This window comes from Manis pentadactyla, chromosome 14 (genome assembly GCF_030020395.1).
Source record: "Manis pentadactyla isolate mManPen7 chromosome 14, mManPen7.hap1, whole genome shotgun sequence".
NCBI classification, from domain to species: domain Eukaryota; kingdom Metazoa; phylum Chordata; class Mammalia; order Pholidota; family Manidae; genus Manis; species Manis pentadactyla.
The window spans coordinates 32046845-32073866 of record NC_080032.1 but is presented as its reverse complement, the minus strand read 5'-3'; the positions used below and the strand labels follow the sequence as shown (position 1 = coordinate 32073866).

General features: G+C 48.4%; 1 protein-coding gene across 1 annotated transcript in view; it reads left to right on the top strand.

The window, feature by feature from the left end:
- ITGA9 (integrin subunit alpha 9) overlaps window positions 1-27022 on the top strand; it is a 323579-nt gene that overhangs the window by 253737 nt on the left and 42820 nt on the right. Inside the window, exons 19-23 of the mRNA XM_036921609.2 lie at window positions 395-481; window positions 3510-3589; window positions 9935-10024; window positions 12261-12369; window positions 17356-17463. Coding sequence (XP_036777504.2) covers window positions 395-481; window positions 3510-3589; window positions 9935-10024; window positions 12261-12369; window positions 17356-17463 — 474 coding nt within the window. The remainder of the gene's footprint in view (window positions 1-394; window positions 482-3509; window positions 3590-9934; window positions 10025-12260; window positions 12370-17355; window positions 17464-27022) is intronic.

Below are 27022 nucleotides of genomic sequence, written 5' to 3'. Positions count from 1 at the left end.
TCCTTAGTCTGTCTTTCCTAAACTAGCAAGATCCCGAAAGTCAGAATTAGGGAGTAGGTTTAGGAGAGAGGGGCCAGAAAGATGATGTGGTTGCCTTTTAATCCAACCCTTAGGGGCCTCCAGCTCACATGTGGTCTGGCCCACTTTACCAGGAGAGCACCAGGGTTCAGGGCCCAACTGTCAGTCAAGAATGAAGGGTGGTCTGTCCTCTGGGCAGCCGGAGGGCAGGGCACTAGACTCCTCAGAGGCTCCCCTTCCCACCTGAGCCAACATGGCTGGTAAGAACGTCACTCAGGAAGGACATGTCCTCTGGCATCTCTGTTGCCCCACTGAGGCCGCTTCCACACATCTGCTTCCGTGCAGCCAGCCCACCTGTTGGTGCCTTGTCTTTCAGGAGGAAATGGGCATTTCCTGTGAACTACTGGAATCAGACTTCCTCAGATGCAGTGTGGGGTTTCCATTCATGAGGTCGAAGTCAAAGGTAAGGGGCAGAGCCGGGGCCCGTCCTTGACAGCAGGCCCCCAGCCCTTACGTCCAGCCACTGACTCTGCCTGCTGACCCGCCCTGAGCCTTCTGCCCACACCCCGGCCTCCCACAGCAGCAGGGGTGGCCAGCGAAGCCCTGCCCAGCGAGGCCATGTGCTCCAGTCTTCTCCAGCTACCCTTCAGAGGGGCCATGGCACGTGGTCTGTCTCTTCCATCCATGTAACGTAGCCCAGAAGTGGGAGGCACACCATGGCCTTTGTGCTTAGGCAAGTGCCATCTGCTTGGCTTTCTTAAAAAATTTTTTCTGGATCATTCCATGCCATTCTGTGCCTGAGACAACATAGGAGAAGGTGTGGTCTGGGCCCTGCCTTTCTCTCCCCTGGGCACTCAGAATTTCCTGAAGAGACCTCTTAAAACTCTTAAAACGTAAATAATTGTGTCACACTCCATTTTTCTAAACAGCAAAATAAATTACAGTCACTCTGGAATTTATAAGGAGCCAGATTTTCTAAGCTCAAACAATATAATATGGCACAGTAGATCCAGACGTTCATGGAGCATTCTAGCATGTGGCATCATATGGAGACCCGAAGATACTTAGAAGATGTGATTTGGGGGATCAAAACTAAAAACTGAAAGATCATTTTCAAGTGGGAGCTATTTTCCCTGCTGTGATTTGAAGGGAGTTTCATACCCCTTTGTCTACCCTTTCCCCCCAAAAATGAAAGTTTAATCCTTCTCTCCTGCCTGTGTCATAGAATCAGATTGTTTTCATCTCTAAGGCATTTTGGTCCCAGGACATAGTAGCTGTTGTGCAAACCGGCTGTGAGAATGTGCTGGTGAGACAGGTTTGCTCATTTCTTAGCAAATCATTGGTGCCCACCAGTGTACCAGCTCCAAATAGAGCGGCTCTAACGTCCACAATTCCTCAGCCTCCTCAGGCCCTGCTCATTCTGCCTACATTCATCACAGGAGAAGGGACAACCTCAAAAAGTAGCTGCACTTAGGAAAGGGATCACAACTGGCTGGCAGAATACAGGCCAGACCCCTAGACCCCAGGTGTGGGGAGGAGGGAGGAAGGCCCTGAAGCTTGACACCACTGCCTGTAGTAAAGTGTGGGCAGCCTTCCCACGCAAAATTAATTGAAACCTTTGAGCAGCAGAAAATGGACTTCCCTGAAAAGCAGTTTCCTTGTAAAATCCAGCCTACATCCCACATCAACCCTGAGGTGCTTCTGCCTAATCGTAACATAAAGGTCATTATAAAAGGAAAGTGTGTGTCACTATCATAGACGGAGCCAGTAAAGAGAAGGTGGTCATAAAAATAAATACATGAAAACAAAGCAATGTTGAATTCTGGGGCATTGAATTTTGTCAAAATTCGTTCACTCTCAAACTTTCACAGAGCTGACAGAAGTATGAAATGTTGGACTGGTGGGTTTTTTCCCAGCTTCGTAATGTTGCTGCCTTCCTTCCACAGAGGTTAAGTCAAGACAGAGGTTAAGGCCTGAGCGAGACCCAACCCAGAGGCAGGGAATGGCGGGATTCCCTGGAGAAAGCCCGGGACGTGACCCGGCAGGGGCTGGCTTCTCTCCGCAGCTGGGCCTGCCCTCCCCTGGCCCTCAGCCCTGTGGCGCCTCAGGCTCCTGACCCCCTGCTAAGCCTCACCACCACACCAGCAGCCTGCCTTGGTTGGCCTTGTCTCCCTCTGCCTGACCTGTTTGACCCATTCTCGCAGGCGCAGGCCTCCATCTCTGATTTTGGCTTCCCGCCCAAATCTTTTCTTCTCGCCTCACCTTGATCTTTAGTGTATTGAATTAAGACCTGCCAGTTCTGACTCTTTGCTGGGACAGACCCTTGACTTTCTCTTCCTTTGTGTCCACAGCTCTGCATCCTGTCCCGTCCCCATATCTCACTCTCCCTGGAAGCCAAGTCCCATACAGCAGAAATTTCTGTCTAGAAAGGGATGTCTCTTGTCCACTACGTTTGATGGCCCACTGCTCGTTACCTTCAGGTACCATTCAGTTCAGTAGAATCAGTGTTGCAAAGTTAGACTATTGCCTGGAATTAGTCTGAAAGGAACCCAAATATTTAGTTATTAAATAAGGCATTGAAGTCAAAGCTTGAAGGAATTTAAGAATCATTTTGTCCAACCTCTTCTTTTTATATAAATGCAAAGGGATTGAGTGCCTTGGCCAAGATCAGTTAGTTTGTGTGGAGCCTGGTTCTGTGACCCATACCAAGGCTTCCCCCAACATTCCCACATGTGCCCGGCATGTATATGGTGAAAACCATCTGCTTACGGCAGTAGTCCCCAGACCAGACGATGCTCACCATTGGGAGTGCTTGAGGTGGTTTAAGGTGGCTCGTGAGATTTTTTTTAGGTGATGCATGGACACAGCACCTTTGATTGTAACAGTGAGAAAGTTACTACCTTGTCAGCCCCTTTCAGTCAGAGAACGGCTCACCTCCCTATCACTTGTTAATGTCCTTTTTACCAAAGTAGAGTAGCTCCTAGGCTCAGCGCCTTCAGCAGGCAACAGAATTCAACACTGCTTTGTGTTCGCTGTCTTTATTCTTATGACAACCCTCTCTTTATGGCTCCTGGATTCCCCATCCATAATGGGGATATAAATTTTCTGTTAAAAATAGTCTTTAAGCAAAAAGAGTGAGGCAATAAAAATACAAAGTGAATGTCACAGGTGATATGTTATATGGGTGTGGCCAAAATTGGGAAGGTGGTGCACGAGAGAAATCAGGAAAGGACTGGTTTGGAGACAAACACATCACTTCCTAAAGGGAACCTCAGTGCTGAAAAGGACAGCGTGCCTCTTGCCATAAAGAGTGTGCTCAGGGCTTTGTTTTATTGCTAAAGCTGTATCTCTGACCTGACAGTCAGAAAAATACACATAAAAAGACAAAGCCTGTCGTGCAGATGAGGCTCCAGAGCTCATGAGTGTGGACAATTGTAGCAAGTAAGTTCGGAACTCTTGCTGATGCCAGATGATCCTTTCTTTTTCCCTAGTATGAATTCAGCATGATCTTTGATACAAGCCACCTGTCTGGGGAAGAAGAAGTTCTTAGCTTCATCATTACTGCTCAGAGGTAAGGGACATTTAAAATTTCTTTTTCAAAGATAAAAGCTGTCTAGGACCAGGAAAGGACATGCTCTGGTCATGCATTCACAATGCCCAGGATGCCGAGGAGGAAGAAACAGTTCGGTGGTAAAGTCCCAGACTGCTAGGTGGAACTGGATTTTGCAAGGATGCTGGTGGTCTGGTTGTGCTGGCCCAGCTACCAGGTCAGACTGATCTGGGAGGGGGTGGGCATCATCCAGATGGAGAGAATGATTTTCCAGCTGAGGACCTCCGGAGAGGTGAGAATTCCAGTCCCACTCACGTGGTTCGTTAGTTCACAAATGTCATCTGTGACTGTCAGACAGGAGCTGCATCTCATGCACATGCCACTGCACCCCACCCGTGGAGCAGAGAGAGAGCACCTGCAGCCCGAGGCGCGGCCAGGCCTCTTCCATCTCCTCGAAGCCAGGTGCCAGGCAGGGGAGGGTCGGTGCAATGACGACTTCCCTGGGCATGTGCTCATCTCTCTCCAGCATGGCTGTGAGTGTCTTGGGATTGTGAGCTGCCTCCACAAGCTGGAACCCAGGCACGCCTCCAAGTGCCGTCTGGATGTGATGGGCTGACAGCTGGGATGGAAGGGGAGGTATTTAGATGGGTGAAGAGGAAGATAGAATCTTTGGTTGGGATGTAGGTCTGATGCCCAAAGCAACCTTTTTATCTGAATTTTTGTTTGGAAAAGATTTTAAATTTAACAGAAATGTTGCAAAGAAAAATGCAAGGAACTTCCATGGGTCTTTTCCCCAGATTCACCAATGTTGCCATTTCACCTCATTTATTTTTCATTCTCTTTCTATGTATGGTTTTGTTTTCTTAACTGGCTGAAACTAAGTTGCAGAAATCATGCCTCTTTATGTGTAAGTACCGCCATGTGCATTTCCTAAGAATGAGGCCCTTCCCTTGCATCACCACAGCACAGCTGTCAAATTCAGGAGCCCTGACACTGATGCAGTGCCGTTTTCTGGTCTGTGGTCCATGTGCCAGTTGTGCCGGCTCTCCCAGTAATGCCTTTTTAGCCATTTTTCACTGGTCCAAAGTCCAATCACAGATCAAGCACTACATCCAGTTATCATGTCTTATCCGTAGTTGCCCTAATCACCAAGCCAAACCTTCATGCCAGGAGTCCTAAGTCCATCCCAGAGGTGGTCCAAACCAAACACCCTGAAGGCCAGGATCAGGCAGGATCCACAGAAAAAGGTGAGAAAGCCCAGTCAGGAACCACGTGCTGATAGGCATCTGGGAGATGGTGAGCAGGAGATGGAAGCAGGGGCAGAGAGGCACACCCCTCTCATCTTGGGAGTCACAGATTAGCTTGCTGTTGAGAGCCTGAAGACCTGCAGAATCAGGGTGCAGAGTCAGACAAACGGGGCTAATGTCCATGGAACTTGGTGCCACATGGCCACTTTTAGAATGAGGGCATTCAACCCAAGCTTCCTAGGGGAGGATACGCCCTCGGGAATGGAGAAGGAGCTCCTTGAACTAAGTTCCAAGTAACAGAAGGTCGTTTCCCAGACTCTGCAGATGAGCCCATGGGGCCACTAGGGGTGACCTGCTGGGCAAGACCCGGGGGCTGGCTCAGTTGTGCATCTGAGCCCCAGCAGGGCAAGGAGTCCTGCTCTGGACCCTCTGCTGCTCTCCAGGCCCGCTCAAGGGGCTGCCAAGTAGGAAGTGCAGGGCCGGGCTGGAGGGGGCAGGAATGACTGTGAGAGCTTCCATCTCAAACCATCTCAGCAGGGTTCCAGTCCAGAAATGGGACAAACCACCGTGTCCCCCAGGAGGAGAGCAGAGCTGGCCCTGGACAGGCGTGTTCTGTTCACTCATCCCACAGATGTGGGTTTGAGCACTTACTAAGGCCAGGCACCGTGTGACATATGGGAGCTACAGCAGTGACTGAAGGTGGTAGGCAGATCCCCACTCTTGGGGGCTGGGGTGCTGGTGCTTCAGGGCAGATAACCAACGATAAAGTAATGTCGGAGGGAGATGGGCATGTAGCAGTGCACCCAGCAAGCCTGGGCTCTCACCGGTGACCACAAGCCCCTTCCTTTCTCTCCCCACTCTCTTTAGGCCCACTTGGCGGGGTTCTTCCCCTGTCCCTGGGGGGAATCTGGGACAGTCCTGTGCATTTGTGAGTCACTCTCTACTAATGCAAAGTCCCACAATCACTGCAAGTCTCAGAGTCAATTCACAAATCTGTGATTAAAGTGACCTGTCCCACAGGTGATCCAAGCTCGATTTACAGTGAAGCCTTCCTCCCCGCCAGGATGAGGTCTTGCCTGCCTCCCACCCTGTTTTCCTGAGAACTCACAACAGGGGTTGTGAGGGTGTGAGGGGAACAGGAAAAGGGCTGTGGCCACATCAGGATGCCCTCCACCCTCAGCCTCGAGGCGGCCAGAGGTCCCCCCAGGCTGTGCCACCGAACAGGAGCCCTAGTGGCCCCTCAAGGCCCTCACATGCAGATCCCGCCCCACAGTCTGCCCTGACGGTGTCTGGAAATACAGGTGACTCTGCGGCCACCCCCTCTGCCAGGAGAGGGAAAACCAGCCAGGCCTCCCTCCACTTCCTGGGCATGCATCAGACTGTTCCCACCAAGCACCAGAGCCTGACTGACAAGACACGCCCTCCCCACACCATGAGCAGTTTTCTCCAAGAATTTTGGAGAAGCTCTGTCATTCACACCCCCCAGGGGATTCTTGGATTTTTCAGAAAAGCCCCAATAGGTTAGACTAAGGTCCTTCCCAAGTCCAGAATCTTGCTCTCTCCCCAACCCTCGCTAATGACTCCATCCACATCTTTGGTAGCTGGGCATTTGGGAGGCTCAGGTCAGGCCCCATGAATACAACAGGATGGTGCCCTGCAGCAACAGGCAGGGGTGCAGACACAGGGAGCTTTATTTTCATCTCCCATGACCTTTAGTTTTCTTTCCCTGGGGACTTCCCTCAGTGCCAGCTTTCCGTACAACTCACAGAGGTAAGGTGCCTTTCCCTGGGGATGACCACGAGGCACACATTTTCATGCCCTTTAGTTCACAACCACGAGCATGGCCCCTCATCCTGCTCTCTACTACATTTTTTAGCAATATCTCTGGTATTTTGGAGAATGTTCTCCTAAAAATGAGAGCACAGTGGTTATTTAACCTTTTTTACTCAGTGTTATTCAGTTTCCACTCCAAAGGTGATGACTTTTTGGCCTTCAGTTCAGCACTGGTTGGAATTCTGAACAAATGTGAGGTCTAACCTATACACTGCTATAGGCTCTACAGAGTAAATTACATAGGTGTAAATAACAGCAGTGGCATACAGTGAACCTACAGGGGCAGTGGCAGATGGGGCTGAAACGGAGACCAGGCTGGGCCACGGAGGACCCACGAAGCCTCAGAGGGTCTGCACCACATTGCAAAGTGGTCAGGAGCCACTGGAAGTCTTTGAAGTGGGGAGGGATGCAATGCAGTAGCTTGTCCCTGAACTTGAGATCATTGAACTGAATAAAGGGAGGCAGATGCTCATTCATACCCGAGAATTCTCATTCTGCTGTTTCCTGGATCCACAGAAAACCCACCACTGGTGGGCAGATCCATCAATGTTCTCTCTTGGCCCCTCAACACCTGGAGCAGCTGATATTCCTGGGAAGGGACATTTGGGCAGGAAATATGACACAGAACAGACTTCCTTTGTCAGAAAGAGGAAACTCCACCTGCCTCCCTCCCCGCTCAGGGTTCATGAGAGGTGTCAGAGCCCCCAGGGTGCTCCGATATTAGGTACCTATTGGGACCACTAGGGGAGCTTTCAAAACTACGGATGCCTGGTCCACCACAGAGATTCTGATCTAAGTGGTTTGCGTGAGATCTGGGCATTAAAGCCTCATCAAGTGATGCTAGGCAGCAGCCAAGCCTGAGAGCCCCTGAGCACCTTGCTCTTTACTGAATAACAGTAGGTTCACTCAGAACCTTCTATTTCCCAGATGAGTGCAGGGCACATAAGAAAATGCTCCTAACTTTCTAAATTCAAAAACATCCTTTTATATATGTTATTATTGCTACATAGAGTCAAGAAATGCTTGGTATTTGGCTGCTTAAATAATCAAATATCAGAATCTTCTGATCCTTGAATCACAAATGTTAAAGGAAGCTGTATTATCTGTTAAACATGCAGCAGAACATCTGAGGAAGGCTTTTCTTCCCAGACTTCAGTGACAATCTGGTCTTACTGCCCTAGAGGGTACCCACAGCCCTTGACCCCCAGCTAGGACAAGAGACCTTTAAGGCTCCTTATCTTGAAAGCCACAATAGAAATATCAACTGTTCCTTCCTTCCCATCACCACCCTTTGAAGATCTCTTGCCTACTTGGGGATTTAGGAGGACCATAAGGCCGAGACGAAACAGTTTTCAAGAGCTCTCCTCTCAGCAGCCAGCGTTGCAGGCCATGGGAAAGCATCCCACGGCACAGGCTTGCAGACTGACTGGAAGCCTTTTGATGTTTGACCTCTTTATCTCAACTTTTCAATTTAGCTCAGTCTGGAGCAGTCACCCGATGACAGATGAGACCATTGCGCCTTAGCAGCCAGCAACCACAGGTGGCTGGACAAATGGCAGGGCAAGGGGTGGCGCTTCAATCAGGAACCGATTACTCAGATCTGGCAGGATGCGGGGTTGGGGGAGAGCACAGGCCAGGGCGTTGCCATCCCATCCACTGGGGTCTGGCAGGCCAGAGGCCAGTCTAGTGATTCTGCAGCATTTATTGTCCCCCACCAAAAGGAAGGGCGAGGAAGTCAGGCTGGGTGGGCACCTGATCCTGCTGCTTCTGCACACTGGCTGCCCTCTGAGCGATGGAGGTCACCCCCTATGGGGAGACAGATGAGGAGTCAGGGGTCAGAGTCACAGGGCACCATTGTTTCAGAACAATAAGAGAAAAGGAGAGGGGATGTGAGCGCTATTTCAGGACTGTTGCCTTCAGCACTTGCTGGGTGGGAGAGGAAGACAGAGGGGGCAGAGGGAGGGCAGCTCGGCACCTGCTCAGGGAACCGTGTGGCGGGGGGCGGTCCGAGACTCACACGTTCCACCCCAGCATTCTCTGGGATGTCACATCCACGCCGTGTGGCAGGACCAGCTGCAAGTGCCAGGCTTGGCAACATGCACCCAATAGCCTGACCTTTTCCAAGGCATTTGCTTCCCTGGAATAACCACAATTCTGATTTGAAGTCTAATAATATAGTGAAAAGAAACCAGGTCTTCCGTCTCCTCTTCTTCCTCCCCCCCTCCCTCTTTTTCCTCCTGTTCCCTCCCTGATCCTCCAGCGCCCTGAGTCTGTGACCAGGGGAAGGAATCACACTGGAAAAGCCCAGGTCTGGAGTCAGATGGGCCTGGTTTGCTGCAGGTCCTTGGGGCAAGTTCCCTAACCCATCTGCACTGCTCCTTGGGTCAGAGGCGTTGTCCCCTGCCCTCCAGCTCCCCCGGTGAGCTCATGCTGTGAGGGTGCAGGTGGAAGCCACTCGACAGCATCGGCTCCCTCACCTTTGCCTTTCCAGAGGGACCTCACAAGAATTCCCATTCTGCGCTTTCTCACCCCAAAGGGGCTACCTGGGGACAGACTGTGGCAGGAGCTCCCGAGCTATTCACTGTGTTGGGGCTGGCCAGGCCTCTCTCCTGGGTGTGGCGGCTGCCCATGGGTGGTGGGAAATGTCTCCAGGCGGGAAACAGCTCCTAAACGCCGGCAAAGCCCTCCCTGGCTGCAGTGCCCTAACCTTGCTGGTGCTGTTCATGGAACAGGTGTTTACAGAATCGCACATGCTGTTGGTGCCCACCCTTCACCCCTTGACACCCACCGGGCAGCTCCCAGCACAGTCACTCTGCCTGAGGCTTCCTGTGGCCAGAGTTCCCTGCTTGTGAACATAGTGCAGGTGCCAGGGACTTAATGCCCCCGACTGGCAGCAGCAGGTCTCAGCAGTCAGTGGATAAAGACCTGGCCCCATGGCTCAGCTGGGGAGACTGGTGTGCTCTGTGTTCTCCAGCGGGAGGGAGCACCACGCCAGCCTCAGGATCACACACCTTTATGGTCCTCCTTCCCTCCCCAGCTTCCCTTTTCCACTGGGGTTGCATGGGGTCACCCCCACTATGCACTACTTGCACTCACATCTTTGTGAGAAGAGCACAGCTGAGAAATACAGTGCCTGCTGTGACTCCATTCTGGAGCCAAAGGCCGAGCTAGAGCTAAAGGGGGTGCAGTCAGCCTCAGAAGTGCGGAGACTGAGCTTGGATACTGGCCAAAGATGTCGCCTGCAGGAGAGCCGGCTCTGACCTGTACATGCCTCCTTCCCCCACAGTGGCAACATGGAGCGCTCCGAATCCCTGCATGACAACACCCTCACGCTGACGGTGCCGCTGATGCATGAGGTGGACACGTCCATCACTGGGTGAGTGGCCAAGCTGGTGGGCGCCCTGCCCTGGAACTCTGCGCTTTCCTGGTTTGCACGTGCAGCCCTGCCCCTCTTTTCTTCCCAGCTTTGAAACACAAGACGAAGCCTTAGCTACAGGGACTCCTGCCTCCTCCCTCCTATTTCCTCCTGTTTGTGAATATCCGTTGTTGCTTAAGATAAGAAGACAGGGGCACTCTCAAATGCTGTTGGTGTGGAAACACAATATGACAGTGAGATCAAAGTTGGAAATATGAGTATCAACAATGCCACTGCTAAGAACCTGCCTCAGAATTCTCACATAACATATCCAGCCAGAAATTTCTAGTTTTTTGATATCGAGTTGTGGATTGACGTGGTTCTCAGCAGAAATGTGGCTTTTCCTATTTTTTTATCCACCCACCCGGTAGGTAACACTGGAAGTCTGATGACAAGGTTAAACCCCGTGATTTCTTTGAACATTCTCTACACCTTTATGTGCATATATTCCCAGCATCCACCCCTCTGGAGTGCCATATGGTGGCTGTCAGCATGACCCCCAGGGTTAAAATCTCAGCCAGAGGTTACAGCCAGCTGAGTCCCAATGCCTCAGCTGCTTGGAAGGGAGGCTCCCCTTTCTGCTCAGCTTTGCAGCCCATGCAGGCTTGGCCTGTTTCTGTTAACCCTGTGAGGGGCCAGCGCCGGACCTGCCTTGTGGCTGTGGTCTGGGATGGGCAGCAACGATCTCCCCCGGTGAAGTCCACAGCCGCTCAGCACTGCAGTGCTGATGGAGGGAGAGGTGTGTATGGCTGGTCCAAAACTACCCCAGCTGGTGTTCAGCCAAAGCCCAGGCCTGAAAAATGAGAACTCAGTTCCTGTTTCCTGCTTCAGAAAACAGAGCACATACCTCTTTGATAGTGGAAAAACGATTTGCACAATTACTTTAGATCAAATGAGGACCCATTGAACCCTTGTCCCAGGGGCAAGCTGAACTTTCTGGAAGTTTAAAGCTCCCCCTTTTTCAGTTTTCTAGTGCTTCTGGGTCTGGGCCTTGGCCAGAAATGGAAACGTTGCTACATTGCAGGGGGAGCCATACCTGAATAGCTCACACTCTGCTGGATGCCAGGGAGTGTGTCTGCTGGTGTCCCTGCACTCTTGGCATTTTCATCATGTTCTTGAGACATGAGGCATGGGTGGAATATATTTGCAAATTAGCATAGCATTGCTTCTTTTCATGGCTCTATTTTTAACCATATAGTTTATTTTCTTGTCTCATCAGAGGCACAGTGAGAATATGCCTTGAACCTGTCCTTAGGGATGAAAGAGGAAACGCTCACTCCCATGACCCGGCGGTCAGGCCCTAGGAAGCCTCCTTGTGAGGTGTTAACAGCCCCTGACAAAGCCATTGGTTAAACAAACCAGTCAACCTCTGATCTTTCCAGGAACATGAAACAGGGCAAGTTTAAAAGAACCAGTTCTTGCCATTTGATAATATTGAGAACTCACTATGCTTTCAAAGTAATACTCTTAAGATGAAAATAGATGACTAGCCATCCATTCAGGCTTGGAACCAAAAATTTTATGTACTGTGTTTAGATGAGTGAGCAGCCTCTAGAATCATCTGGCATCCCTTTTCTGGGAATTTAAGGGATTAGTCCACATGGGTAGCATTGCAAGCACATTGAGCTCCAATTCTTTTGTCGCCAATTTGAAATCTAAAGAAAAATGTCATTGTCAAATGGCCTCAGCTTGCATGTAATTTTCATAGTCCAACAAACTTAAATTTTTTTAAATGAATTTGTCACAGAGCAGAGGTTAGGATGCCAAACATACACTTTGTTTAATTTTAATTTTTAAAAACTTGCCGTAATCTTCTCAACCCATAAAATGCTTTTCCAGTGATAAAGCACAACATGCATAATTTTATAATCAAGTTTAAATAAAAGCTGACATCGCAGGTCCCGAAGTCTTCTTCCTCATTTTAGAAATGCAATCCCTGTGCATTTTTGTATATGTAGCTTATTGATTTGATATACGAGGACAAGGCTAGAATGTCTGTTTAGCAAACAGCTCTGGCTGTGTCCATTTGCAGGAGAAAGAAGTAACAGTTCCAGAAGAGAAGCATTTGGGGGAAGACACAGGAGGGAGCCAGGTTCTGGGTTAAACGGAGACAGATGCTTGGGTTCCCAGGACAGCAGTGAGCCGGGTTGCTTGGCCTTGGGGTTGGGATAATGGATTTCACTCTTTTCTCTTTCAGAATCATGTCTCCGTCATCCTTTCTGTACGGCGAGTCTGTGGATGCATCCAACTTCATTCAGCTGGATGACCTGGAGTGTCATTTCCAGCCCCTCAACGTCACGCTTCAGGTACCCTCAACCCCAGAGACTGTCTCTGTCATTGGGGGCCCATGGAAGGGCCCAGGGGATCTGCCTTCTGCTGAAAGGCAGTTAAAGGGCCAGGCCTTTTCCAGGAGAAAGTCTTATAGACTGAATGGCTGGAGAGTGAGTGAGTGAGTGAGCGAGCGAGCGAGCGCGCGCGTACTTTCTGTAACCACATTCAGAATCCCTCCCCATCTGGTACTCTGCTGTTTAGACCTCTGTCTGTGAAGGAGAGCTACATGATAAACACCAGCTTTCCCCAGGAAGGCCTCTGGGCACTGAGACCCAGGCCAGAGCCCAGCCTGATGGCCCAAAGGACCCCCTTTGTTTCCCCACCATCCTTTATGGGCAGGGCAGCCTGGAGGATTTGCCATGTCCCCTCCCCCCTGGGGTTCTCCGTGCTGACCTAGCCAGAAGCCCACTCCTCCCGCAGAGGGACAGCCTGTCAGCACTGTGGCTTTGCCAGAGCAGAGCAGGGTGGGCACAGGTGACTCCCCATGGGAGGGCCATGCTGCCCCTCACAGGGAGTGGCTCTCTCTCCCCTTCGTTTCCCAAAGGTCCACTCCATGTGGACTGTGGACATCATGAAGGACACTGTTCCCACTCTGAACCCACGGGGGGCAAACCTTTCCTGACAAGGGCCAGAGGGTAAGTACTTGAGGCTTCGTGGGCCATGTGGTCTCTATTCAGCCATGCCACTGCAGAGCAAAAGCAGTTTGGCCTGCAGGTCATAGTTTGCTGACCACCTCCCTAAAGTACAGATCTAGGCCAGCACTGTTCAGCATGGGAATCTCTGAGTATAAAGCTACAGGGACCCCAGCATGGTCCAGTCCATTCTCCTTAACTGGCAAACCAGGGAAATGTCAGACCACATGGGAGAGGACACCCAGCAGAGCCCAGAGCTGGGACAGCACTGTCAGACCTTGACCGCACACCCTGTATCGCCCAGCGCCCTACCAGGAGCTGTACATGGAGTACAGGAGGAGCTGGGCCTGCCGCACCCATGTGCACAGTGGTGTCCATTCCACATCCCAGGGCTGCCCCTGCTCTGCCCCAGTGGAGAGGTTGCTGTCCCTGCCCCCACTCACCACCCCCACAGGATGCTGTCTCTGCCCCCACTCCACCCCCCACAAGATGCTGTCCCTGCCCCCACTCCACCCCCCACAAGATGCTGTCCCTGCCCCCACTCCACCCCCCACAAGATGCTGTCCCTGCCCCCACTCCACCCCCCACAAGATGCTGTCCCTGCACCCACTCCACCCCCCCACAAGATGCTGTCCCTGCACCCTCTCCACCTCCCTCTGCAAGATGCTGTCCCTGCCCCACTCCATCCCCACCCTAAAATATGCTGTCCATTCTGGCATTCACTATTGTAGCCAAATTATTATTGTTTTCTGCCCCTGTGGCTATTCCTAGGTGGACCAAGGGAATGACGAATAATGACAGGGTAAGGGTCCAGAGAACGAGGCAGTAAAACATGTGGGGGCTCCCACAGACAATGGTCTTCCTCTCTCCAAAGCATTCTCCCATGCAAGACACCTCCACAAGCATGATAGATAACACACAGATGCCCCCAGCCTAGAGAGGATGCGTCTCCGAGCAGCTAAGCCCCAGCTGTCACACCCCATGATGATTTACAGGGAAGAAGGGGGAGCTGGGGCAGACTTGCTTTGAGACCTTAGCAGGATGGCTGTGAATAGGACCTCTGTGTTTCTGAATTGCTTCTCAGACTTAGTTAATTTTTCTCCATTGCTTTTTGTCATTGAATAGAAAACAGATAAAGATCAGATAGTTATTTCATCTTACTTAAATCACTTTAGTTTTAATTACATACCTACTCTTATAGTTTGAGGTATCTTACAATAAAAGCTACAGTCAAGAAAATTATTTAGAGGGCTCAAATGATACTCTCTGTGTAATGAAGAGGGTGTAGGTGTTAGAAGAAGAAGGCAAAAGGAATAGCAAGCTATGTAAAAGATACTAAAGTGTTCTTATCAAAAGAGAGAAAGAAAAGAAGGCAAGCAAAGAAAGAAATCAGGGAAGAAAGTTTGGGGCATGTGATCAGTCGGTCTCTTGAAAGGCATTTGTGCAGGGAGCTTGAAATTTGGTATTCAGGCAAAGAGCTGTCTCCACATCTGACCTGATACAGGATGCGGGCTCAATAACAGGGCGGGAATGAGTGAAGGCATGCCCTGCAGGTACACCTCCTGATTATCAGTTACCTGAGGAAGTACAGTATTCTGTGCAGGATTAAGAGAGGTGGCGGGGTCTGAAAGGTGGATAGTGTGTCACTGATTACAAGGAGATCCTCCTGCATTAGCAAAGCTGACAGCTTCCTTGAGAATTCTCCAGCGCCTCATTTTCTGGTATAATGGTCATTATTATGACCGTCCTACAGGAAGCCCACTGACCACGTTGATGGTGATAATGACCAAGAGGTGGAGATGGTGGGGAGGATGGAGTTAGGAGTGCGGACAAAACCCTCTTTGTCTCCTTATATTGACAACATCGTCCCTGACGAAGAGCACCAGGCTCTCCATATAAAGCAATTTTTCTGTGTCTTTTAAAAGCTATTATTCAAAAAGCAACATAATTGTCTAAAGACTGCAGATGCAGACAGTTGAAATGCAGAAAAACTAGTTTTGGGCCTGGTTTTTACATTTCAGCAGAATTTTCTTAACAGACATAAAAAATTGTTTTTGACCATTGAAAGGCTTTCTTTCTTTTTTGGGGGGCCAACAATCAACCATTTCCCCTCACCTGAAATATAATGATGAAAAATAATGCAGATGTTGCACAAGAACATTTGCAGAGAATCAAATGTTAAGCCATTAGTTAAAAATAAATAAATAGGGTAATACAAGCTCTCCCATCCATCTGGCTCTGATAAGTCATGGAAATCAAAATCATTTCCTTCTTTCCTTCCCCCACACACCTTTAAATAGGATTTCTTTTCAATTATGTGCTCTCACGTTTCACTTCAAATGGTGGTTTCAGTTGTGGCTGGATATTCCGTCCTTTTCTTGTGTCTGACGGTTGTTGTCTTTGGTGAATTTTGTTCCTATTTAATCAAGAGTTGGCAGCAATCCCTCTTTTGCTCTATTCATTTTTTGTGTGTTCTTTGAAGCAGAACCAACTACTGCAAAAAATCGAAGGCACGGTTTTCCAAGGAACTGCTGGCTGGAGCTAGACCCTTACACGTTTTGTCCTCTGTGCAGACCGGGTTGGATTCCCTGCCCGCCTCCTGGCCCTGCCCTTCTGACCTCAGCCCCAGAGGTGCCTCAAATCCCTGAATTCTTTCTCGTCTCTAGGCCACTGGGCAGCAGTTCTCTCTTCCTCTGTCTTGCCCAGATCCTTTTTTTTTTTTTTTTAAAGAATAACATCTTTATTGAGATATCATTTGCATACACTTTAAAGTTCACCTATTAAAGTGTACAATTCAGTGATGTCAGGTAAATTGTGCAGGCATGGCCACAATCTAAGTTTAAAACATTCTCATCACCCAAAAAAGGAACTCAGACCTACAGTCATTCCCAGTATCTGTTTCCTGTTGCTGCTCTAACAAGTTGCCACCAACTTAGTGGCTTAAAAGAACAAAATTTATTTTCTTATGATTCTGGGGGTCAGAAGTCCAAAGTAGGTCTCACTGGCTAAAATGAGAGTTTGGGCAGGGCTGCAGTCCCTTCTGGAGGCTCAAGGGGAGGATCTATTTTCTTGCCTTTTCCAGATCCCACAGGGGGCTACGATCTTTGGCTCATGGCCCCCTTCATCTTCAAAGCCAGCAATGGCCAGCTGAGTCGTTCTTGCAGTACATCTCCCTGATTCTGGCTCTCTGTTGCCCTCTTCCCTGTTAAAGGACCCTCGTGATCACAGTGCACCCACCTGGGTAGTCCAAGACAGTCTCTTTAAGGTCAGCTGATTAGCAACCTCAATTCCCCTTTGCCAGGTAACAGTGTATCACAGCTTCCGCAGATTAGGACATGGACATCTTTGGGAAGCCATTCTGCCCACCACACTCCCCATTCCTGCTACCCCAGCCTGAAGCAACCATTAATCTACATTCTGTCTCTATACACTGACCCATCTTTCTATTCTCCTTCACAGCCCATTTCTTCTTTGAGTTCAATGCTCAGCTTTCCATCTCCTTCTCTGATTGGCCTCTCAGTGGTTGCCATTTTCTCTCTCATTCCTCAGGAGATAATGAGCCACTGGAGACAGAAAGTCCTGGAAATGTGGGGAATAAGATGGATAAAGTTGTACGGGACCAAATGCTGGGACAGAAAAGAGGTGTACAGATGTCGTGGAACAATATTAGCAAGTGTTCAGCTACAAGTTGCAGAGAAACCAAATCAGCTGGATAGTGTAGTAAAAGCAACCCTTTCTGTAAGCCATCTAACTTGGTTTTGAGGCAACCCACTTTATCTGTGAGGGTTTCAGTTACCTCTAACATAAAAGAAAAGGGATTGAACTAGATCAGAGGTTCTCAAAGTAAGTTTTCTGGGCCAACAGCATCAGCATCTCCTGGGAACTTACTAGAATGCAAATCCCTCAGCCCTACTACCTCCCTGCCAGACCTATACCTCCCCCGAATCTGTTTTAACAAGAGCCTATCTGGCTCTTCTGATATATGCTAAAGTTTGAGAACCACTGGACTAGATTATGTCTGAATTCCCACCAAGTGAAATTGTCTTTGAGTAAATTTCTAGGCATATAAAAAATATAATTTTTAGCAGGAAGCAGACATGAAAATGCCAGGAGAGAATGTCATTTGAAGGTTTGGGGTTTTTTTCCAATGCGTATTAGGATTTTTATTTCACTGGACTCTCCCATCATTTGATACTTCAAGTCATGCCCTTCTTGATCCCAAGCCCTAGAGTCTCAGTGCATCAAATAATTTTAGAGCACACTTTGCAGGACATGAAATGAAGATCTGAATTTCCACTGACACTTGCTGTGTGTGCCTCACACCCGCAGGTCTATAACACCGGGCCAAGCACCCTTCCCAGCTCATCTGTCAGCATCTCTTTCCCCAGTCGACTGTCACCTGGAGGTGCAGAGATGTTTCACATCCAGGAGGTTGTGGTGAGTTCTCTGTCATCACTGTTGCTTTCAGACTGGAGCCCACCCATTCAGTTTTAGTCTACCTGAATTTCTACATTGACAGTTTGCTGCCAGAAGACCTCTTCAGGGATGGGGAAGGTTTAGTTATGAACCTGACTTGTGGGGTAGACTTTACTGGCTCTGAGAACCCCCAGCAACTGCTTGTAGTCTTGTGGGTTTCCGAATGCATTTTTCTGAGGGAAGGTCCACAGCATTCATAAGGATCCTCAAAAGGCCACTGATGCTTGGAAGATGGAGGATTGGTTCATAAGACATAAATTCAGATTGAAACTCTAGTTTATATGCAGAAAATGCCACCCTACTTGATCCTAAGTCCACTGGAGATGATTTGGGGTCAAGGGAAGCTTGATCACTAGCATGTGGTCATTCCTGCTCTTTGAAACCTTCTCCTCGGCTCCAGGACATCACATTCCCTTGGTTTCTGCTCTCTCACTGGCTCTGCTCCTCATCTCCCAAATTTCTACAGGGCCCAAGGTCTCCTTTTCCCTACACTCGGTCCCAGAGATCTCACCCAGACTCCTGGCCTTATATTCAGTCTGTGCTGATGGCACTAGATGTTTCCCTCCAGCCCAGCTATCTCCTGTGAGCCCAGACTTGATACTCAGCTACCTTCAGGCCATCTCTACCTGGATGCCTAATAGGAATCCCAGTCTCATCCAAGACTCCTGAACTCTCAACTGTGCCCTTCCAAACCTGCTCCTCCCACAACCCTCTGCATCTCAGCAAATAGCTGCTCAACCCTTGCGGCTGCTCAGGTCACACATGTCTAATCCTCCAGCAAACCCAGCATCTCCGTCGCCATAGCAAATCAGAACATAACCACTTTTTACACCTTCACTGGCAGCTGGGCCCAGGCACCATCACTGGCCATCCAGGTTATTGTGGCACCCCTCCCTGGTACCCCTGCCTCTGCCCTGGCCCCCCTGCAGTCTGTTTTTGACTCAGCAGCACAGCGAGCCTTCCCAAAGGTAGGTCGGGCCCTGTCACTCCTCTGCTCAGCACCCACCCCCCAAATTCCACCAGCATCAGCTAGCCTCACAGCCCCTCTCCTGTCTCTGTCTGGCCCCAGTTTGTCTTCCTCGCCACTCTGCCCTCTCCTGCCATGCTGCCACCTGGCTGGTCCCAGAGCACAGGATGTCCTGCCAGGTAGCCCCGTAACATGCCTCTCACCTCCTTCAGTTGCTCACTCAGGTGTGCCTTCTCAGGGTGACCCTCCCTGCCCTGCCCCCCTTCACCATCACCTCCCTTGCCAGATGACTCCTGTATTTTCTTACTTGGCCAGTTTACCTGCCCCTGCTTGGCCCTGACAGTGTGTGGGCAGGGATTTCTACCTGTCTGTTTGCTGTATCTCAGGGCCTAATGCAAGCTTGGCATATAATATATGCTCAGTAGGTATTTGTGGACTGGGAGAAAAAAATCCATGGTATAAATCAGAGCTGTTTATTGTTTCTGCATGAATTCAGGAAAAGTTCCACACTGACAAAAGTTGCCTCAGAGCGCCTGAGGCTCACACAGTGGGTGCATCCCCCTCCAGGGCTTGTGCAGGAAGCTTGGGAGAGTCACTACACAAGGACAGTGCATACAGGCCATGCTGAGAGGATCGTGCACCCTTTATGTGGGCATGTGAGGGGCAGCTCACCAGACAGAGGGACAGCCTCTCCCTTGGTGGTGATTAGATAATCAGGGAAGCAGGGCCCAGGGCCCGTGCCACACGCAAGCCCGCAGCTTAAGGGAGTGCTGCCCACAGGAGGCTGGCAGGTGTGACACGATGGCAGTCATCCAAGCATCACTGTCCTCCTGGTCATGTGGGCTGAGCACCTGGACCAGGAGAAGGTTGGACATGGAACTGGCCACCCCTGAGTGGCCTGCTCAGTGACTTCCAGCCCTCACCGTATTCTATTCATGCTCCATGAAGCACCGTGTCTGTGAGCTCTGCTGAGACAGAGCTCACCCTGTGTTCCCAGCCAAGGGGCCACCATTTGACCCCGGTGTGGGGTTGCAGAGCCGCGGGCCCATCTGCCCTCTGAAGTGCTGTCAGCCATCCCACCTTCCCCGCTTCTCCGATGCCTGGGAAGGCCCTCCTCACCCAGCACATGCTCTGAAAGTTGTTCACGTAGACATTGTAGTGCTGTGGGGGGAGTTTTCTCCCCAGGGACAAAATTATTGACCAAAGCAGGGAATGCAAGTAACTCAGATTCTGAAGGGGCCTCAGAACGGAATACATCCCTTTTGCTCTTTACTAGCCAAGGGAAAACCACCAGAGTGGACTTTGGGGCACATTTGTAAACAGCCAGCTTACCTGGAAGGCATTAGAAGAGTCCTGAGCAGCTGCAGAACCGTCCCTCCCCGCCTAGCCCAGCGGACCCCCAACACCCAGGGGATGTGAGTGGGCTGCTGTCTGTTCTTTGAGTGCTAGGTAGCAAGTCCTTTGGATTTTCAGAACTGTGTTTAGGATTTTTACAAAGTGTATCAGGGTTCTCAAGGATGGCCAAGCCCTCAGCTGGATACACAAGCCTGTGGCCAGGGGCCTATGGCATTTTCAGGGAATGGGAGGTCAGTTTCACTGTCAGATCTCACCAAGTGGGTTGGGGCCCTTGTTCTTGTCACTGGCTGTCTGTGGAGGCACAGAACGTGAACACCAGTGCACAATGTGATGCAATGATGAGCAAGCTTCTGGTACCTGCTCACAAGAGCCCGGGCAGCACACCTCTGCCCTGAAGCCCATGGGCTGAGATAAGGGCGTCCTGCACCAGCATGGTCCCCAGCCTCCACCCCTCCCTACCTCAGCAGAGCCTGGGAATGCTTGCAGGGCCAGGCATGGCTCACAAAGCTCGAGAAGTCCTGCTTTAACCTTCTGGGACTTTGACCAGAGCCTGGGCTTCATCCTGGGGATTTAAGCAGCACAGTGCAAGATGAACTTGCTCCTCTCTGGAGAACTGATGCCCAGTGCCTCTCTTGCACCAGGAGGTGACCCTAAGGCCTGGTGACATTCCCTCCCCACTTCCACTCTCAGCCACCCCGATTCCCCAGCCCCAGACAGGCTACGGTGCAGCCAGGTGCCAGCTCCCTGTTCAGCAAACTGAAGCCCAGAGGCACATACAGGCACTGAGGGAGGACCTGCCTGCCTCCCCAGACCCTCCAATCGTTTCTCCCTGTAAGAATGCCTATGGGCATCGTGTATGGAATGCTGAGGGTGAGCATGCTGGTCCCATGGCTTCTGGGCTGTCACCCCCCTCTGGCCTGGAGCAGGTGGCACAGTTTTCCAACTGTTGGTGCAGAATTCACTCATGAGTCTCCAGGGCTCAGCTGGGGTCCCTGGGCAGGACAGACCTGCCACTAGGTTTCACCAAAGAGTCTTTGGTTTTGTCCCAAAGGGTTCCCGAAGGCCCGGCTGTCCAAGTGGAGAGTGCCTTTGCTGACAGGGAGAGATTTTTATAGAGAACCTAGTGCAGGGACTACTTCCTGCTCCCGGCCATGGTTCATGATCTTCTCTCCTTGTGGGAAATATTCTGTGCTCCTCCGCCCTGCTTGTGTTTTATTTAGAAACAGAACCATGGTAGTGATCTGAGGAAAGACATCAGTTTCCATTGCCTCCCACCTGTCAGGGTTTTGTGCAGCCCCAGGGACTTGCTGACCTCACAGCTCAGCAAAAACCTGGGCTACTATGAACGTAGTGCCCACCAGGAAGCCACGTTGGACTAACTGTAAAAATAAGAGGGTGAGAGAGAGGGAAGCATGACACACTTCTCTAGTCCATGCGGAATGAATCATCACAGGTAATAGTCGATCTGGATCCTTTCTGCAAACACTGGTAGAGAAAGCACCAGTTATGTGCCAGTCTCTGAGAAGAGAAATAAGTCACACAGCATGCCCAGAAATTCAGTATTGCAGGAAGCAGATCTGGGAAATGTAATTGCAATCCCATATAACAGATGCAATAATGGAGCATGCCCAGCCCCAGGGATGGCACAGTGGCATAAAGCCCACCCTGGGGAGGGCAGGAAGTGTTTCATGAAGCAGGCTCTTCGAGTCAGGGCTTAGAGGATATGTAGGAGTTCACCCAGGGTGAAGAGTACATTGCAAACAGAGGAAACGGTCACTGTGTGTATATGTACAGTGGAGGCAGTATCTGGTTCTCCACTGGCTGTGTCTGACTCTTAGACAAGAAGGCAGAGCTTACAGCAGGTGGGTGTCATGGCAGTATGACAGGGACCACTCACACCAGTCGTGTCCCATGACAGCAAGTTCATCATTCCTTCTGGGGTGCTTCATTTGTGTGAGGGGCCTACACCTCCATGTCTCCTGACAGGAATGGGGAAGGCCAGGCCCTCTACTACCAGAGGCTGTCTAACCACGTGTCATGGGATTAAGAATATAGTCCACCAAGAACATGTGACATAAACCAGCTTTGATGTAATTAACCACATGGCTAAGACATATAAAGCAACAACTGATAGAAATGCCAGAAGAACTGACACATTCACAATCATGGCAGGAAACCTTAATACACTTTCCCTAAGAATTACCACACAAGGGGGCATAAAAAATGAGTGTTTGAATAATGCAACTAGCAATTCTGATCTCATAGGAAGAGAAAGAGAGACCAAGACAGAATGGGTTAGAATGTCTGGGTTTCAATAGTGCCACCTTTTGGTCACCTTGAGGAAGTTACCTAAACTCTCTAACTTATTTTTCTCACCTGTAAAATGGGCTAAAGAAGCAGCTAATATATATGGAGCAATTAGTAGAGTTCCTGATACATAAATAAGGGAATGCACATTCTTTTCAGATATACATAAACATTCACAGATTTCCCATGTATTACACCACAAAAACAAATCTCCATAGAATTTTAAAAGCCAAAGTAACACAGGCCACATTCCCAGACCACAATGCAATAAACTTGGACGCTAACAACACATTGGCCAAACAACCAGCCAAAAACATAACCACAGGGGAATTTGTAGACACCATTTCAATTAGCTTTTTTTAGATAAAGAAGAAATCAAAGAGAGAAGGATGAACACATTAGAAATGAAAGACATGGAAAGCTTGTTCATATCAAAACCAATGGGATGTAGGCAAAACCCACACAGAGGAAAACGTCACTACTTATATCTAGAAAACATGAAAAAATAAGTGAGTTAAATTGACAACATAAAAGCTAGAAAAGAGACAATAAAATAAGTTCAGCTTTAAGAAAGTTTAATGAAGATACTGTGGAGATAAAGCAGAAGCCATGAAATAGGAAACAAAAGTCTTTTATATCAGTAAGACCAGAAGCCAGGGGTTTTTTGACCTAATAAAATAGACAAAAACCTACAACAAACTTGATCAGGAAATAAAGAGTAGTGATGCCAAAAAACAACACTAGAAGTGATAAAAGAACCACACCCATATGGGGAAGACTTTTAAATTATAAGCTATTTTTACAGTCTTATTCCCACAAATATGAAAAGCCTAAAAGAAATGCATGAAGTAAAAAATTCCATTAGACCAGTTACCTTAGAAAAATGTCAGAATAGCCAAAGACATAAGCCTTAAATGTCAGACCCGGAGGCTCTACAGGCAAGTTCTACCAAGCTTTCAAGGAATGGGTCATTCCTGTATTGTATCAGCTGTTCCACAGGGTAGGAAAAGATGAACCGCTTGTTCTAGAAGATTAACATAACCCGGGTTAAGAAACCATAAATGGAGAGTGGGCACTCACCCAGGAAAAAGGAAACCCTGGGCTAAACTCACTTTGAAAACACACACAAAAGTTCTAAATAAATGTTTGCAAATTGAATCCTATTAGAAGAATATATCCCGAGGAAAGTAGGATGTAATTCAGGAATACCAGGTTGATTCTCCATGAAGAAATTGATTAACATTACTCACTCTATTAATCTTAAAGGGATTAAAAGTGAAAGAACTGGATGATTATCTTGATGAGGGCTTCTCAAAAGCCAATTTAACGTCCATTTGTGTTGGTGGTGGTTTTTAATTCCCAGTAATGAAGGTGTGGAAGGAAAGCCTCACCTTGGCAAATGTCTAGCAGAAACCGAAAGGAAATGTCCATGTTGTGCAGAAACCTCACAAGCTGTTCTGCTGAGTGAGGACGGAGAAACCAGTGCCTGCTCAAGTCTCTTGGGTTTAGTAGTGTTGGAGGCCTTAAGAATAAGAAATGAATAACCTTTTTTGTAAAGACAGAAACAAAAGTATCCAAGCGATGTCATTCTCTCCCTAAAAAATCTGAGAGAATCAACTGGCTGAATGGGAGGCCTTGGGAATGCAGAAAGTAAAAGCCGGGGTGCACATCAGCTGCCTAACTTTGGAATGCATCCCTCAAGCCACCCACAAGCCCATCAGCTAAGGTTGGAAGCCTTACTGGACCCAGATGTTGATGTACCACCTCTGACTAATCATTGACTGATCACTAAGCTACGCTGACCCAGGACAACCCCTTGGAAACCAGACTTAAAAATAAAAGCAAGTGTAAATAAATACTGACCAGAGACATCAGGGGCCACACACTCCAGGAGGAAGACTCTAGAATTAGTCCAGTCTAATTGGCCTGGCTACTAAACAAGCAAATGGAGGGGTAAGAACCCAGAGTTGCTACAATATTGATCTGAAGTGTTCAGGTTTAAAAAAAAAATGTGCAAAGATAGGTATAGGGGAAATGATGGTGTACAGCAGAAGGAGGCGTGAGTAGAAGCTGTCTCCAAGGAGCCCAGGTGTGGGACTTAGCCATCAAGGACTTCAACTGTTAAAAATATGTTTAAGCAACTAAAAGAAATCATGTTTAAAAGGGCTCAATAGCAGATTGGAGCTGACAAAGAATCAGTGAACTTGATGACAGGTCAGTAGAGACTACCAATCCAAAGGACAGAAAGGAAGAAGAATAAAAAGCAATGAGCAAAGCCTCAGAGACCGGTGGGACACCATGAAGCACACCAAAATACATGTAACTGGAGTCCCAGAGAGAGGCGGAGAGCAGAGAGCAGGGCAGCAAAAATATCTGAGGAAATAATTGTCCCAAACAGCAGAAGTGTATAAATGCCTTCACAGTAAATGATCGGAAGAAAATGGCTATCCATTTGGACAAAATTACAGAAAACATGTAAACAAACAAACAAAAAAATGTATTAGAAAGTTGTATGCAAAAAAGTTTAGCAGAAATTAGTGAAATATTTTCATAATCTTTGCATGGGAAAGCTGTTCTTCTTAAGCAAGTCATAAAATCCAGAACCCATCAAGATTGATAGATCTAAATTCACAAAGCTGTTAACCTTTTGTGTGATCAAAATACTCCATAAAGAAAACCAAAAGATATTTGGGAGAATGTATTTGCAACATAGTTAACAAAACTAATAAAGAATATGTTAATGACTTCCACAAATCCATAAATAAGGAGAAGGCCAAAAACTATAAAAATTGGGAGGGGAGGGGGGGGAAATTCAAAAGAAGAAATTTTAGTGGCAAGTATACATTAGCCTTACTAGCAATCAGAGCAATGCAGACTCAAGAAAATGAGGGTTTTTTCTCCCATTAAACTGGCAAAAATCTGAAAGATTGTTAATGTCTATTGTTGATTAAGATGAAGAGAAATGGGCACTCTCAAATGCTGTTGGTGTAGAAACAATTGGACAGTACTACCAGAATTTAAAATATGAGTATCAACAGTGCCATTGCTAGGAACCTGCCTCAAAATTCTCATTACATATCCAGCAGAAATTTCTAACTTTTTGGTACAGATGTACATTGTCATTGTTCTCAGAATAAATGTATTCTTCTATTTTGGTAAGGTAGAAAATAAGTTAATAATACTCCATTAGGGTTCTGTTAATGTCAGCCTAAAAAACTAGTAATAGTAGTAGGAATAATAATAATAATAAAATTTTATTAAGAACTTATTACAGATGAGGCACTATACCAAGTACTTTACCTGGACAAATTCATTTACTCTTCATGATAATTTGGTGAGAGAGCAGAGATACATACAACAGGATAGCCAAGGTCACACAATTGGTAAGTAACTAAGTTGGGGTTCCCTGTGAACCTCTATTGATTCCTGCAAGGCCTCATGATGTGGATTTGTCTGGATGCGTAGATTTCACCTGACAATCAGCATTAGCATTCACATCACCTGGAAGTTAGGAAGGCAGAAATGCAGGTTCTCAGGCTCCACCCAGACGTGCTGAATCAGAATCTGCATTTTAACAAGAGTTCCAGTAATTCATTTGCTCATTAATATTTGAGAAGCCCTGGTCTAAAGCATGTTACTGAAATCTCTCCAACTTCCCCTTCATCTTCTATACAACGGTGATGACAGTCCTTGCCCTGGAAGGCTGCTGTGGAGAATTTTTTATCCACACATTCATTCACTGAGCAAATACTTTACACCCACCACATGTCAAGCCCTGGGTTATTACTACAGGGAACAAAAGAAATAAGAAATCATCATTTCCAGCCCACACATAGCTTACATTCCGGTGGAACAAGACAAGTAATAAGTAAGTAGAACACCTAGTATATTACATGATGGTAGATGCTGCGGAGAAAAATAAAGGACACAAGGGGACAAGGGGGTGATTTTTTATGGGGGTCAGGGCCGGAGACCTTCATGGCCAGGTGGGGGGACCCAGCTCAGGGGTTTGCGGCACCATCCTCCACTCACGAAGGCCATGAGAACGTTAGCCCAACTTGGCTTCTCTCCCTTGACATGCCAGCCCCATGGTGCCCCTGCTTGTGTCCAGCCTGACCATCCAGGAGTCTGTGTGTGTGCTCATGAGCGCTCAAACCTGGGGAGCTTTCTACTGTGACTAGAATTTCAGGCAACAGCAGTTGATGGTAATTGATTTTTAAAGCTGGCTGGTTGTTAAGGCACATTTTGCATGAGAAAAGTCCTGGGTTTTGTGACTTAGTTATGTGTGGAGGGTAATTGCAACAAGAAGTCTCGAAGTCTCTGTGCAGCAAAGCTCACTGGAGGCCAAAGACAGCTTGTGCGTAAGCCAGGCCTGACACTTTAGAGCAACCAGCAGATGACCCAAAGCAAAACTGGACTACTCGATTTTTTTTTTTCACTGTCTACTTCTCTCCCCCTGAGGCAAACATGGGCTTCTTTTTCTCCCCTCCTCACCCTCAGTTTTTTTTGGTAGAGATTTGAGGGCTTCCCCTGTATCAAACCAGAGCTGGTCCTGGGTTAGGAGGTTCCCACTAACAGGAGCTTAAGTCTCAGAGGCCCTCCCAGGGATGCAAAGCCCCTTGGGTGGCAGTGTTCTTGTCCTTGATATCCTGTAACTGAAATGGTGTGGTTGTAAGTGAACCAGGCAGCTCATGTCCTGTGGTAAGGGGTAAGAGAGGGAAGGAAAAAGAACCCCCAATCCAGCAGGAGGAGATGGGGCAGACTTGGGGGATTATGTGATCCAGCCTCCGCCTCTGGACAGAATACAACTGGAACATCCCCTCAGTGTAACAGAACCATGTTTCCAGCAGGCTGTCTTAGTTAAGCCATCTGGTAGCCTTTGAATCCACT